General features: G+C 29.6%; 1 protein-coding gene and 2 pseudogenes across 1 annotated transcript; 2 read left to right on the top strand and 1 right to left on the bottom strand.

The window, feature by feature from the left end:
* The first annotated feature begins 2,519 nt into the window (after nucleotides 1-2,519).
* On the top strand, nucleotides 2,520-4,379 carry LOC149890094 (uncharacterized; annotated as a pseudogene).
* Nucleotides 4,380-5,081: 702 nt separating this feature from the next.
* On the top strand, nucleotides 5,082-5,462 carry LOC149890093 (protein GVQW3 pseudogene; annotated as a pseudogene).
* Nucleotides 5,463-6,721: 1,259 nt separating this feature from the next.
* LOC149890092 (uncharacterized) lies at nucleotides 6,722-8,731 on the bottom strand. The gene is made up of 2 exons (XM_090083852.1): nucleotides 8,589-8,731; nucleotides 6,722-7,400 (listed from the first exon to the last, which is right to left on the bottom strand). The coding sequence occupies exons 1-2, from the start codon at nucleotides 8,592-8,594 to the stop codon at nucleotides 6,999-7,001; spliced, it is 408 nt and encodes a 135-aa protein (XP_089939978.1). The 5' UTR covers nucleotides 8,595-8,731; the 3' UTR covers nucleotides 6,722-6,998.
* Nucleotides 8,732-14,174: the final 5,443 nt, after the last annotated feature.

The raw sequence follows: 14,174 nt of genomic DNA, 5'->3' as shown, positions 1-14,174 counted from the left end.
TGATAGTTTTGCAAACGTTTCTTTCTTTAGAACAAGAGATTAAACCTTCGTTAACTTTTTTTAAAAAATTTATTTATTTTCTGCCAAGATATTTCTGGTCTCCTATTAAAAAGCGGTAATTCTGTATGTAATTCAACAGAATAGAGACTTCTTATCGATAGTTAAAAGCGAAGCCTTAATGTGTAATTTTGCGCAATGGCGATATTTTTGTTTCTGTACCAATTGGTCATGATAGTGATTAATTTCTGTACATAGTTACAGCATTAGCAGGTTTGTTAAAAGAGAAAAAAAAAGGCAGGTGTTTTTAATGGGCCACAAATTTGTTATCTCATAAATGATAAAGAATTCATTAAAAAAATGAAAAGCAAAGAGAAAATGGCTTGGATGTTGTTTGCGGTTGTTGTGAAAGATTTTTTGGAAATAAAAAAGCATAAAACTATGCAGATTTAATTGATAAATTGTTGAAAGCCTTTTGTGATCTTAGATGCAAAATAAGTATAAAACTTCAATTTATAAATAGTCATCTTGATTAGTTTCCTGAAAATCTTGGAGATGTGAGTGAAGAGGAAGGAGAGTGGTTGCACCAAGATCTTAAGACAATCGAAGATCATTACCAAGGACGATGGGATAAATACATAATGGCAGACTACTGTTAGAGCATCAAGCAAGATGACTCAGGAAATATTATAAACAAAAGAGCAACATGTAAAGTTTCTTCCTGTTTCAATATTTTTTATTTAAACAATGGTCTTCAATCGTTTTTAAAACTAAAGTTTGCATTATTTTGTTTTTGACTCTGATATTTAAAAATGTTCATTTTTTAAACAGTTCACATTTGTTTTCATCTACTTTCTATTTTTGTTTTAATTTTGTAAACAATCTAAATCTTTTTAAGCATCCTAACATTTCCAAACGAATTTCAAATCTGCTTTTCAGAATTACTTCTAATGTTTTGCAAAATAAAAAATTATTTATTGCAAAAAAGTTGTATCTCGCCATACAACTCTAATGCTAGATTTGAATTCAGCGTATTAAATTTATGTGAGAGCAAGTGTAAAATTTAATGCAAAAAGTTTTTTGTAGACCTGAGTAATAGACAAAATGTGATACTTAGCAATCAACACTGGTCATGTCTGAGGTAGTAGGTTGATTAAAGAAGAAGTAATGGCCAAAAAATTTTTTATCAAAAGCTAAAATAGACGCTCTCATGAAATACAAAATAACAAAGACTGCACAGAAATTAGGGCTTAACCAAATAATAGCATGAATACAAACAACTAAAAACTAATTGAATTAAAAAGCTGGTTTTTTCTCATGCCTTTCCCAAATTATTTAGAAAAAAAAAATAGCAATAAAGTGTATTTTAAAAGTGAATACCTACTAAAAATGAAAAACCATTTTTTCCTAACGTTAAAAATGGGAGATAGAACAAAATAATTCCAACCTTTGCTAAATATTGAAAAAAAATTATATTAAGCGTTATCGAAAATCAAGATTTTGACATTGCAATTCTACTTAAAAAACCTCCGACATTATGATAACTTTACAATAGCTCATCGATTGAATGACGATAACAGTTTACTTAAAACGATAAAGTTTATGATAATATTGTATCGAAATATTATCGTACCTTCATAGTTTCAACACACAAGAGTTTTTTAACTGTCTGCAGTAAGCGTTACTTAACATAAGGGAGAAAAAGGTACCAAAAGTGGGGGATGATGTTAAGAGTGCCAATATTTTCACTCTATTAATTGGCATTAATATTAAAAAATTCACAATGATATTCCCACAAATTATGGTACCTTTTCCATGTTATTATTTTTTTGTTAATAAATAATAATTAGTGGTAAACAAATAAATCTAAAACATTATGCGAAACATAATTCAGAGTTCATAAAAAAAAAAAGACATTAAGAATGAAAAAAGCAAAAATTCAACCTCAATCAGTATTTTACTGATTTTCTCGTTATTTTGTGACCGCACTTATGGTACTTTTTCTCCCAGCTGGTCACATACTATATCTATTGTTTTATAAAAAAAAATATTGGATCCTGTATCATGTGGATCAAAAGTTTTTCTCAAGTAAAAATACTTAAAAACGGAATTTGGTTTTTCGATTTTTTACAAATAATAAAAATTTTAATAAAAGTTTCTGTATAAGTTGTTTAAAATAACTCTAATTGAAAATAATTTTTATATTTAGAGATAAAAATTTTCAGGATTTCAGAAAAAAGTTGTGATAAAAAGCTTATGTTATTTTGTTACAAGAAGTTGTGCAGAGTTGCTTTTCAATAGGGCATGGAAACCGGTAATGAGAAACCGGTTTTTACCGGTAATTTTTATTTCCAAAAATTACCGTTACCGGTTTTTTCTCAATCTATTACAGCGGTTTTAAAAATGATATTTTGTTATTTAAATAATTTGGTATTTTGCTTTCATTTTAATTTGGCAACTCCAAAAAGACGCAACACAGTGAGAGAAAGCAGTTCTTTGATGAAAAAGCAATAAACACGAAGATGACCTTCGTTGCAGGAAACAATAATTCCGAGGTATGGAAGCACTTCTTACACAGCAAGGATCTGCAGCTGGCGAAGTGCAAAACTTGTAGCAACAAAATCAAGTGCAAAGGTGGATCTACCGGTGGTATGAGATCTCATCTCAAATTAATGCATCATATCGAGGCCGATGGTATGAAACAAGTATCAGCCAAAGTTGAACAAAAAGTTTGAAAAATTGATCACTTCTTCGTGACCCAAAAAGATTCCTTGGCAGTTGTCTTGTCCGAATTAGTCTCCATTGATGGATTACCAATTCGAGTACTGGCAAAAAGTCAACGTTTAAGAGCGGCATTGGGAGCTCAAGGATACCACTTGCCAAAAAATGCAAAATCGATCAAAGCAATTATTATGAAGCACTGTCTTGAGGTTAAAGACATTTATAAAAAGCAATTTGAAGAAATGAAGAAAGAAAAAATTAGTTTTAGCATTACTCTTGATTAATACACATCATCTCGTAACAGAAGGTTTATTAATATCAATGTTCATGTCAAGAATCGGCATTGGAATTTGGGAATGTTAAGAATTTTTGGCTCAATGCCAGCGGATAAAGCAGTGACCATTGTTAGAGAAAAGCTAAAAGAATTTGGAATTTGTCTGGACTCTGATATTGTGGCAGCTACAACTGATGGAGCTGCTGTAATGAAAAAATTCGGAAAAGCTATTTTATCAACCCATCAATTGTGCTTGGCACATGGCATCCACTTAGCAGTCTGTGATGTTTTATGCAAAAGAACTCCGGTCCAAGAAGTCATTCCTGATCTCAATGATGAAGAAGATTTTGCACTTGATGATATTTTCATCTCTGATGATAGCGATTACGAAGATGAAGAAGGTATTGGATTACAGGTAAGTATTATATATAAATATTCAAAAGTATAAGGCATCTAAATAAGATTATTTTTGTTAAAAAAATTATATTAATTACTGACACTTTAAGGTAGTAATTGAAGATGATCAACCCCCTGAAGTCCGTCAAGATCTGAGACACATTATTTCAAAAGTAAGATGTTGTGTACGCCTGTTTCGCAAGTCCCCTGTCAAAAACGATGATATTCTTCAAAAGCACGTTCTAGCTGAGTTTAAAAAAGAATTATCACTTATACTTGACTCATAAACTAGGTGGAACAGTTTGGTGGACATGATGTCTCGATTTGTTAAGCTAAAGAAGCCTATCAAGATGTCCTTAATCGAAATTTCTAATGAAATAAGCTTCTCCGATGAAGAATTTAACACACTTGAAGAATTGATTGCAGCCCTAGAACCAGCAAAAGTGGGAACAGAAACTTTATGTAGACGAGATGCAACAGTGATTTCAAGTGATCAGATTCTGAAGTTTATTTGCCTTAAATTGAGCATGCAGAATTCAACTTTCAGCAAAGAGTTATTCGAAATGTTAGTCAAAAGAATAAAGGAAAGAAGAAATCCTGATATAATAAATCTATTGATTTATTTAAACGATTCAGAGGCCTTGGACAAGCAAGGGCAAAGTACGGCTGTCTTTGACATTCCACAAATGAAACGAAATGCCCTTGAAAATACTGCTGCCAAAATATTCTGTCGTCTGTTTGAGGAGAGCTACGACCGTTTTTGAGCTGACAAAAACTCGCACAAACAACTTAGAAATGCTGTATAATGCATTGATGGGTATACCAGTAACTAGTTTGAAGCTGAACGTTCTTTCTCAGCCAGTGGTCTTTTTGTTACAAATTTCAGATCAAGCTTAATGATAATACTCTTGATGCCTTATGCATTTTACGAGCTTATTTTCTGTTGAAAAAAGCTCAGCAATCAGCAGTAATTTCTGTATTGAATGCCTAACAACTGTGTTAAATGTTATATCAGTCAATCTATAGAATTTGAGTTTATTTAAACTGTTTAAGCTCTTTTTTTGTGATATTTAACTGTAGTATCTGAAAATGGATGTATTGCTTTGAGCTTAATATGAGATGAACTTTATGTGAAATAAATCTGTGTTAATTATAAGTCGGTTTGCTGCATTTCAAGCCTTTTTTATTCCTTTGAAAAAAATTTTAATTACCGGTTTTACCGGTAATAAAAATGTCAAAAACCGGGGTTTTACCGTTATCGGTAATTATGAAAAACGATAATAATTCCATGCCCTACTTTTCGATCACATCCGATTTAATTCGATTAAAATTTTAACTGAAAATTTTACGTATGAAAGTAAACATATCACACCGAAAACCTGGCAGTGTTTTAAACGCATAAAAAGTTCTATTTTAATAAACTTCAGAAAATTAGATTTATTTTAAATAACTTAGACAAAAAGCAATCACAGGCATCAATACAAGGTGTGTTCAAAAGATAACCGGAATTTTAAAATTTCGCGGGTTTGAAGAGTCCGATTGTCACCATTTGTGTGTGTGTGTGTGTGTGTTGGTATACATGCCCTTAAAGCATGATAAAATTCTCAGCTATATTCATTGTTAACTTTGTCTGTGGTAGTCGCTAAGGTTCGACGTGTTTTTATGAGCTCAGCGATTTTTGCTTGTTTAAAAAATGGAAGAATTGAAGAAGCAAAGAGTTTGTATTAAATTTTGCGTAAAAAATGAAATAAAGTGTAACAAAGCGTGTGAAATGTTACAAAAAGCCTATGTTGAGTCTGCTATGAAAAAAACAAGTATTTACGAGTGGTATATGCGTTTCGAAGATGGCCGCGAAGACGTTGAAGATGACGAACGCTCCGGTCGATCCAGCACGTCAATAATGGATGAAAATGTGAAAAAAGTGGAAAAAATGGTAATGAATGATCGCCGAATTACAATAAGAGAAGTTGCTGATGAAGTTGGCATATCAATTGGCTCATGTCATAATTTTTTTAGTCGTAAAACGATACACAGAAAAATTTCTCATGAACATCGCTCAGGAGGTGCTAAATGATGTCAACGACAATCCAAGTTTGCTTGAAAGGATCATAATTGGCGATGAAACATGGGTGTACGGTTATGACGGCGAAACCAAAGCAAAATTGTCGCAATGGTAGCACCCTGAATCACCAAGACCGAAAAAAGCACGTCAAGTTCGATCAAGTGTTAAGGTTTTGCTTATTGTCTTCTTCGATTATAATGGCGTAGTTCATCATGAGTTCTTACCACAAGGTACGTACAGTTAATATGGAGTAATACCTTGAAGTTATGCAACGTTTACGTGAAGCAATCCGAAAAAACTCCCCGATTTATGGCAAAACAATTCATGGCTTTTGCACCACGAAAATGCACCTGCTCACTCGTCGTTGCTTGTTCGTAAATTTTTGGCTGAAAACAACACCGTAGTCATGCCCCAACCTCCATATTCACTAGATATGGCTCCGTGTGACTTTTTCTTATTCCCAAAAATGAAGAAAATCTTAAAAGGCCGTCGTTTCACAAGCGTAGATGATATTAAAAGCGCATCGCTGAATGAACTAAAGGCTATCCAAAGATCGAGTTTGAGAAGTGTTTCAAGGATTGGCAGAAGTGCTGGCATAAGTGCATAGTTTTAAATGGGGACTTCTTTGAAGAAGACAGCTTTAATGTAGACGAATAAATAAATATTTTGTTGAAAAAACGAAAATTCCGGGTATTTTTTGAACACAACATTTTTTTAAATTTTTACCCATATTTACCCATTTGTCCAATCAGGGATATTTCTTTAGATATTTAACATAAAGTTAATGAAATAGAATTAAACCTGAAAATAAATCAAAAAATACCAAAATAATTTTGATAAAACTGCAAAAAAAGCGTTTAAGTTTTGATTGTGATGAACTTATGTAATTATGTTGTAATTATGTTATTCTAAAACTTATGACGATGGTTATTCTTATTTTTATTCTTTTTTTAAATCAAGTAAAATAGGTTTTGGGAGCCAATTTTACACATAGCATTAAATGAAATGAGCCTTCAATCTACTCTCGCAGTTTAAGGCATTATGTATTAGTTATCTTATTTTTATGCTTTGATGATACCAACCAATCTACGGAAGTTAACTAGAATAACTTTATTATCTATCAAAACAAACAGCATGGTTTCCTTAAAGGTCCTGTTTTTTTTTCCATTTGTCTGGATTTAAAAACTTCTTCAAACTGATTATGTCTAATCTGTTTTTTATTTATACCTCTGACAAAAATAATATCAGAAACGAAAAAAAATTGAGCTTGATTAGAGAGAAATTTAACTTTTTCTTATACAACACATGATTTACAAAATTTCTAACTCAAGCAGATATTTTAACAAAACACTTCAAAAAGTAATAAAATTATCATTAAAAAAAATGTATACTAGAACTTATTCAAAAAAGTATTTTATAAAACTTAGATTTTATATAGTTGTAAAACAAAACATCAACTGAACTGAAATAAGGTGCATTGGTACCACGCCATCTTGCTGCTATCTGGTTTGTTTTTGTGTTTCAATCTTTTTTAAATTTAAACTGCCATTAGTGAGAACTTGTGCTATTCCAATATTCGTAGCTTAAGGTTATATAATCATTGTTCTGCATGATGTAGCTGGAAACACCGACTGGAGCTCTTTTTCCATTTACATAAAAAAACCAATAATACGAATTAGTGTCGTCCAATTTGACGTCGCACACTTCAGTTATATATGCGCCCAAAGCCCCGAACATTTTGTACTTAATTTTATAACAATCATTAATATGTCCAGCAGCAAGGATAGCGTCAAAGGCTGTTCCATTTTGTTTGATTTCAACTGAAACACCATGTGGAGGATTTTTATTTATAGCCAGAAACGATACTCTTACAGCTGCACGATTTTTAGAATGATATTTACTGTTTGATTCACACACCAGCAACACCAAAAATACAATGAATGTTTTAGTCTGAAACAGAATAAGTTAATATATTTTCTTGTGATTATTATAATTTTTATTTGCATGTATAAGTTTTTATCTTTTATATTGCAAATTCTTAGGGAAATTCATCTCTTTATCAAATGAAGCATTATAATAACTAATCCAAGTTTGCTTATTTTCGGTCATAATTTAAACTGCAGAGAAGATTGTGTCAAATAAGCATGCGTAAAACAGGTGTGGTTTCTTTTTAAACATTAATAAGTTAATCAGTTTAGGCAACAGGAATCATATATGCTATCATGTGCTTTAATATTTATTTCTAAAAACTTTGCGGCGTTTGCTGAGTTGACATAGCTGACGGGTAAAGTAAGTCAGCTGGTAAGCTGGTAATCTTAGTCCGTCGTTAAGTGCTGAAGTTATTTTAACTTTCTTAAGTAGAAAATATTCTTTTCAGTATGACATACAACTATTTGACTGTTATGTCTATTTTATAAATTTTAAAAAGAGTGAAAGTTTAAAAAGGCTTAAAAGTTATGAAGTGAAGACAGACTGGGAGCAACAGTTGGAGTGATTGAAAGACAAACTAGTTGATGTTACATGTTGGAAATCGGTAAAAATTGTTGCCGGCAGAAAAGTTAACTTAGGCAGGTATATAAAAGCAAAGAAAAGAAAGGAAGTTGAAACTTTAGACGGTAGAGACAATCTATTAACAGAAATAATGGAGAAAGTGGTTTCTTTATATGATTGTAAAGAAACTTACTGATTATTATCACTGCGTGTGTTATAACTATTGGAATTAATAACAGTGGTCTTAATATTTTGAAAATTTGGTATTTTTGTGTGTTTGTATTTGTATTGTGTAGGTAATAGATACTCTTAAAAAGCGCAAGAACTTTCTTCCACACTCAATATATCATATCTTTACTTCATTCATAAGTTCCTTTAAAAATGATTAATAAAAAAGAATCTGATTTTTCATAATGAATCGTGGATTGGCAAGACCAATTATTTTTAAAAAGCATATTTTTAAAGTGCTTTGTTATTGTCGCATTCTTATTGTCTACTAAGTTTAGTGATATCCCAGATTAAAGAAAAACGGTTTTAGATTTTTAGCTTTATTTTCATTCTTTCTTGCTTAGAGCACTGGTTCAGGGAGAAATGGCTAGCTGTTCCTCAGTATTTTCAATAAAGTATAAAAGCATACAAATTACATACCAACATGATTTCAGCTTATCCCGGAATTACTTCAGTTCGATTCCTATTCTTTGAAACATGTACAAACAAGTGAGTAACTTTATACCACACGTCAATATTTAATGCAACAATGACGTTAATAAATGACGGTTGCATGTTTATTGATTTTGGAATGACTTTGACTTGATTTAGGAGATTTTAAATCTGACCATTAAAAAATATTTGCTTAAGTATCCAAAAATAAAACTTTACCTGATGTGAAAAATAAGTAAAAAAAGATTCGCGTAAAAAATAAGGCTGTGGGCGAAGCGACCATTGTTACAAGTACGATTACATCGTAGATGTAGTTAAGTAATTTAATTAAAAACAATAAGTAATTCTACTGATTCTTTTAAAAGATGTCATTACTCACCGTTTTGAAATAGTAACGATACAAAGAAAAAAAACCTTTGCGAAAAATATTATATACCAACATCTAAGCTATAAGTTTTGAAACTTTAATATGTGAACACAAAATGAGAAATGCGGAAGTGGTCTTGGAAAAGAAAAAGCTATTGCTCCTCCAGTTGCTTAATTTCAGTTCGGTGAACAATGGCTGTAAAAATGTTTTTGATACTTATTGTTCATAGATTTTGCTTACAGACTTTGTTACATGTCTATATGGATAAACTTTTTATTATCTAAAATATTCAATGCAATGGCAACAGTTAATAATGACGTTCCTATGTTTATTGATTTTGAAATAATTTAAAAAATTTTTATATAAAAATTGTGATTTCAATCAAAAACTCAATAGTGTCTTTAATTAATTTTAAAAGGTTCTTTGTTGAAGAGATCCCACAAAATTGAAATAACCTGAGGGAGAAATCTCGGGATTTGGAACTAGCTAACAATAAGTTTGTGCAATTCCGTTAGTTCTGTGTATATTACTAGTGCACCAAATTCTAAACTTAATGCGCCTGATTTTTTAAACGTCAGAACTTCAATTTTTTTTATCTATATTGTTAAATATCACATGAAAGTAGGTTAATCACGTGTAGAGGAAACCCGGGCGGAATTGGAAACCTAATTTTACTAAACCGTTATATTGTAATGTCTCAAAAAACCTATTTGACATTAAATTTAGACAGCAAATTAAGTCATCTAAACAGATTTTACACTATTGTTAAATCAGATCGGATGAGTATCTTGATTTCACGATTTCTAACACAATCAATGGTATAAAGTTTGAATATTTTCAATTGATTGTCGTGAATATATCTTTTTTTTTTTTTAACTTCTTTTTGTTTGCAATTTGAAGTGTATTTTGTTACTGCTCTTTAAATCTACTTACTTAATTCATAGCAACAAGATATTTTTATAACTTGAGATTAATCAAAATCATATTATTTGAGGAGGAAAAGGACATTGGAAGCGATTCAGTGGACCGGAATTTAGTTGTTTAAAGGTTTTAGAATTGAGCCTTATTCTATTCTTGTTCTTTTTTGACGCATCAATTTAATGATAAGTAATTAATCAATATGATAATTTATTTATCATGTTGATAAATAACTTATCATAATCACTAATGATATCATTTTATTGATATATTTTAGTGATTTTGTTTCTTTTCTTAAGTTGTTTTTATAAATAAATGTTTGCTAAAGACATTCATTACAGACTTTTTTTTACAATCTTTATAAGATCAATTCTCAAAATCTCTGGTGTGTTTACATAAAACGGAGTTTTCGTAATTACAGCTTGGCAGCATCAGGAAGCCAATTTTAAAGAATTGAGGACCCAAAATATTGTCAATAAAGAAATCCGATAAACAAGAGTTTTCCTGTTCTTAAAAAACAGATTAAATTTTTAAAAAAAAAATTCAAAAATTGAAGATATAAAAATTCTGATAATTTAAACAAAAATTAGATTATATTACATTAGTTCGTGCACTCCTTAATCAATAAGTTGCAATGTTCTTATAAACTCCATCGTGTTCTCTTTTATAAACACTAACATCTGCATACAAATTGACTTGTTATAAGTATGCTCTCTTTTCTGTAGCTGAAGTTTTCTAAGTCAGAACTAAGTTTTTATTTGCAATTATTTTTGCTTTATATAGTAAAGATTAAGCATTGAATATCCATAAGAAAATGATAGCATTAGCTTTAAGAATAAGAATAGTAAAAATTTTTCTGGACTGGAATTTTCTGTCCTGAATAAATATAAGATGCTCATAGATGAAATATTTTTTTAGTATTCATAAATGATAAATATACTCTAGGCTGTTGCAAAAACTGTCTATACTCAATACAAATATCTCAATATATTCAAGTTTATCTACTTGCAACATCAACATATTTACATAAAACTGAAGCGCCCGATTTTAAAAAATTAACAAAAAAACATTCAAAATAATCAGTAGCAAAAAAAAAAAAAAAAAAAGCTAATGCCCAGGTCTCACTCTGAACCTTGATCGCTAGCAAGTTTGACGAGAGGATACTTAAAGCCCGATCCAAATGACTGTATTGAGCCTTTGGAGCCCAGGGATGGCGGTAAGGGGGCAACCCGTTTGCTCCTCGTGAAAAATAAATGCTCGTTAAGTTTTCTATATTATATCACGCTCTGAAAACCTGTTGCGCTAAACAATTGCAATGAAATTATCAAGTCGCGTTCCTTTGCAATTCAGGAGAACGTCTTTTAAAAGCTTACTCACAAAACAAATAATTTTGATTGGTCACTTTTTAATCAATTTGTTACATTTTTCTTTTGCATTATCCTCAACAACAAAACCAAAAAAGTTGATTAAAAAATAATAATTCTAGTCATATACTTAGAGCAAGTCTAAAAGATTAATAACATACATGGAAGGTTATTGCAATCAGTGTTTACAGACGTTTTTAAGTTGGTTTTCTTTGAGATTCCTTTTTTTTTCTTTCAGAAAATCGTTTGAAAAAGTAATAAAACAAATTAATATTTGCGTTGCTTTTCATGATTTCACCCCTAAAAAATTTTTAAAAATGCGTCACATGGTGTTTCTCAAAATTAAAAATACTCAAATAATTATGCAAAGAATGAAAGGAACTATTGTTTTGTAAACTAATTTTATCCAATTAAATTTCTAAAATTGATTATTCTTTTGAGTATTCAGATGTGATGATAACCTTGTATTATTAGCTTATAAACAATTTTTCACAAGTTTTTCAGTTATTTTTAATGGGTTTTTTAAAAATTAAATTATAACGGCAAAGCGCAGTTATAAATATCTAATAAATAATGGAGGTCGAAAACAACATCTTTTAATTCTATAGATGAATATTAAAAATCGTTTTTTACATATTTTAATAATAATAACAATAATAATAATAATTCTTATCATTATTATTATTATTATTATTATTATTATTATTATTATTATTATTATTATTATTATTATTATTATTATTATTATTATTATTATTATTATTATTATTATTATTATTATTATTATTATTATTATTATTATTATTATTATTATTATTATTATTATTATTATTATTATTATTATTATTATTATTATTATTATTGTTATTGTTATATATATATATATATATATATATACATACATAGGGTTTATTATTATAAGAATAACATAATGATAAACTCTATATATAAATAATCAATACAGTGGAAGGTGGCAGTTTTCCAGTTACCACCCTTGCAATTATTTTGGAAATTAATTTTTTTTTTGCGTTCAGCTAAAAAATATTTATAGTATTTAGCCTTTGCGCTGAGCAGATTTATGAATTTTGCATTAGAGATGTTGTTTAAACAAAAATCTTTGATTTAATCTGATGATTGTGTCACAGCGGAGTTTCAAACAGTTACATAGTTCTAAACCCCACAATTTGGGTCCACTATTATATTAATTTATGCTGGCAAACATTGTTCAGGGTATTCAAGAGGGGGGAAAAAAACTGGATATATAGTAGTATTATAGTACGAAAATTGAAATATTCTTACCATTTATTTAAACTCTGACTTAAGAAAAAGATAAACTGGTACACTTGCTTGAATACTGAAATATAATACTTTTAATAAAAAGGCTTGCAAACAATGATATTATGCAGCGTTTTCACTAAAAAGGTATTTTGTAGAGAAGAGAACATTATCAGATGTTTCAATTTTGTAGTGATCACGGTCCCTTGGGACTGGAATGAATTACCATTTTGAATGAATTACCAAATGAATTTCCAATGAATGAACGTTTTTTGGAATGAATTACCAAAAAACGTTCATTCATTGGAAATTCATTTCTTTTAAAGGAAATGAATTTCCAATGAATGAACGTTTAAACTCCACTAGCTATTTATTAGTATAAATTACACCCTATAAACAAAATTTTGGAAAAATTTTAATTGCATTTATTATGTAATTTATTTCATGAACGCAAAAAACCTTTATACTTATTTGAATAAGGATTTTATAATCTATTTAAATTTAATTTAATTAAGTTAAAAATATTATTTAAATATTGAAAATAAAATGGTCAAAGTAAAGGACCTCGAAAAAATTATGGAAATTTTTTTCCAAAAAATCGAGAAAAAGGTAAAGCGTTTGTTGCTAAACAGTTTATGGAATGGGGTTTACCCAGATCAACTGCTTACGATAAAATCGTAAAATTGGAGAATGGATCTCTAAAAAGAAAAGTTGGAAGTGGTTGAATCGCTAAGGTTGCTACTAAAGAAAATATTTCAAAGATTGCTGCATTTTTTGAAAATAAGTCAGGGTTCTTCCAGAAGAAAGTAGCTCAAGTTTTTAACTGTGGTCAAACTCGAATTTCCCAAGCATTAAAAACAATGACAAACATTCGAACTTTTAAAAAAAACAAATCGTCCAGATCGTTGCCATCAGCAGAAGAAAGCTATGCGTCCTAAATGTCGTAAATTGTACGAAAGTTATAAAAACTTGGATTTTGTTATGGATGATGAAAGCTATTTTAACTTAAACAATAGCACATTAGCTGGTAATGATAGGTTTTATGCCGCTGATCCTTCTCAATGTTCTGACCAAGTAAGATACAATTTGCGTAAAAGTACGAGGACAATCTCTTAGTTTCTTGTTGCATCAGCCCCCGTGGAATAAGTCCTCTTTATATTCATCACAATAAGCAGGCAATCAACCAGTAAACATGGTATTTGAAATAACTATTTTAAAATATTTATAAACTACGTATACTAACACATTAACAGTTGAAATATTAAATAATAATACTTATTAGTTCTTAAAATATTAGTTTTTAAATTTTGTCCAAAATTTTATTTATGAGGTGTTAATTTCAAAAATAACTATCTAAAAATATTAAACATAAATCATTACAATAGTGCTTTTTAATCACCTCAAACTGTTTATGAAAATCTCGTAAAACTATTAGCTTAACATCGGATGTTGGTTTTTCTTTAGTTTGTAAATGGTATTTACAGAACAGATCTAAGTTTTTAGAAGACAGTATTTTATGCATTTCTGTTGACTTCAATTTAACTTTTCATGCTTTTCAAGCATTTAACTTTAAAAAATTGAAGTAGAACAAGTTTACCGTATACTATACAGTTGCTCTATAGTTAAATGCAACTGGTAACTTCTTACCAT

This window comes from Hydra viridissima, unplaced genomic scaffold, assembly GCF_058129835.1.
Source record: "Hydra viridissima isolate aposymbiotic clone 2 unplaced genomic scaffold, HvirCarnegie_v1 scaffold_4, whole genome shotgun sequence".
Classification (NCBI taxonomy): Eukaryota; Metazoa; Cnidaria; class Hydrozoa; order Anthoathecata; family Hydridae; genus Hydra; species Hydra viridissima.
This window is presented reverse-complemented; position numbering and strand designations above follow the sequence as displayed.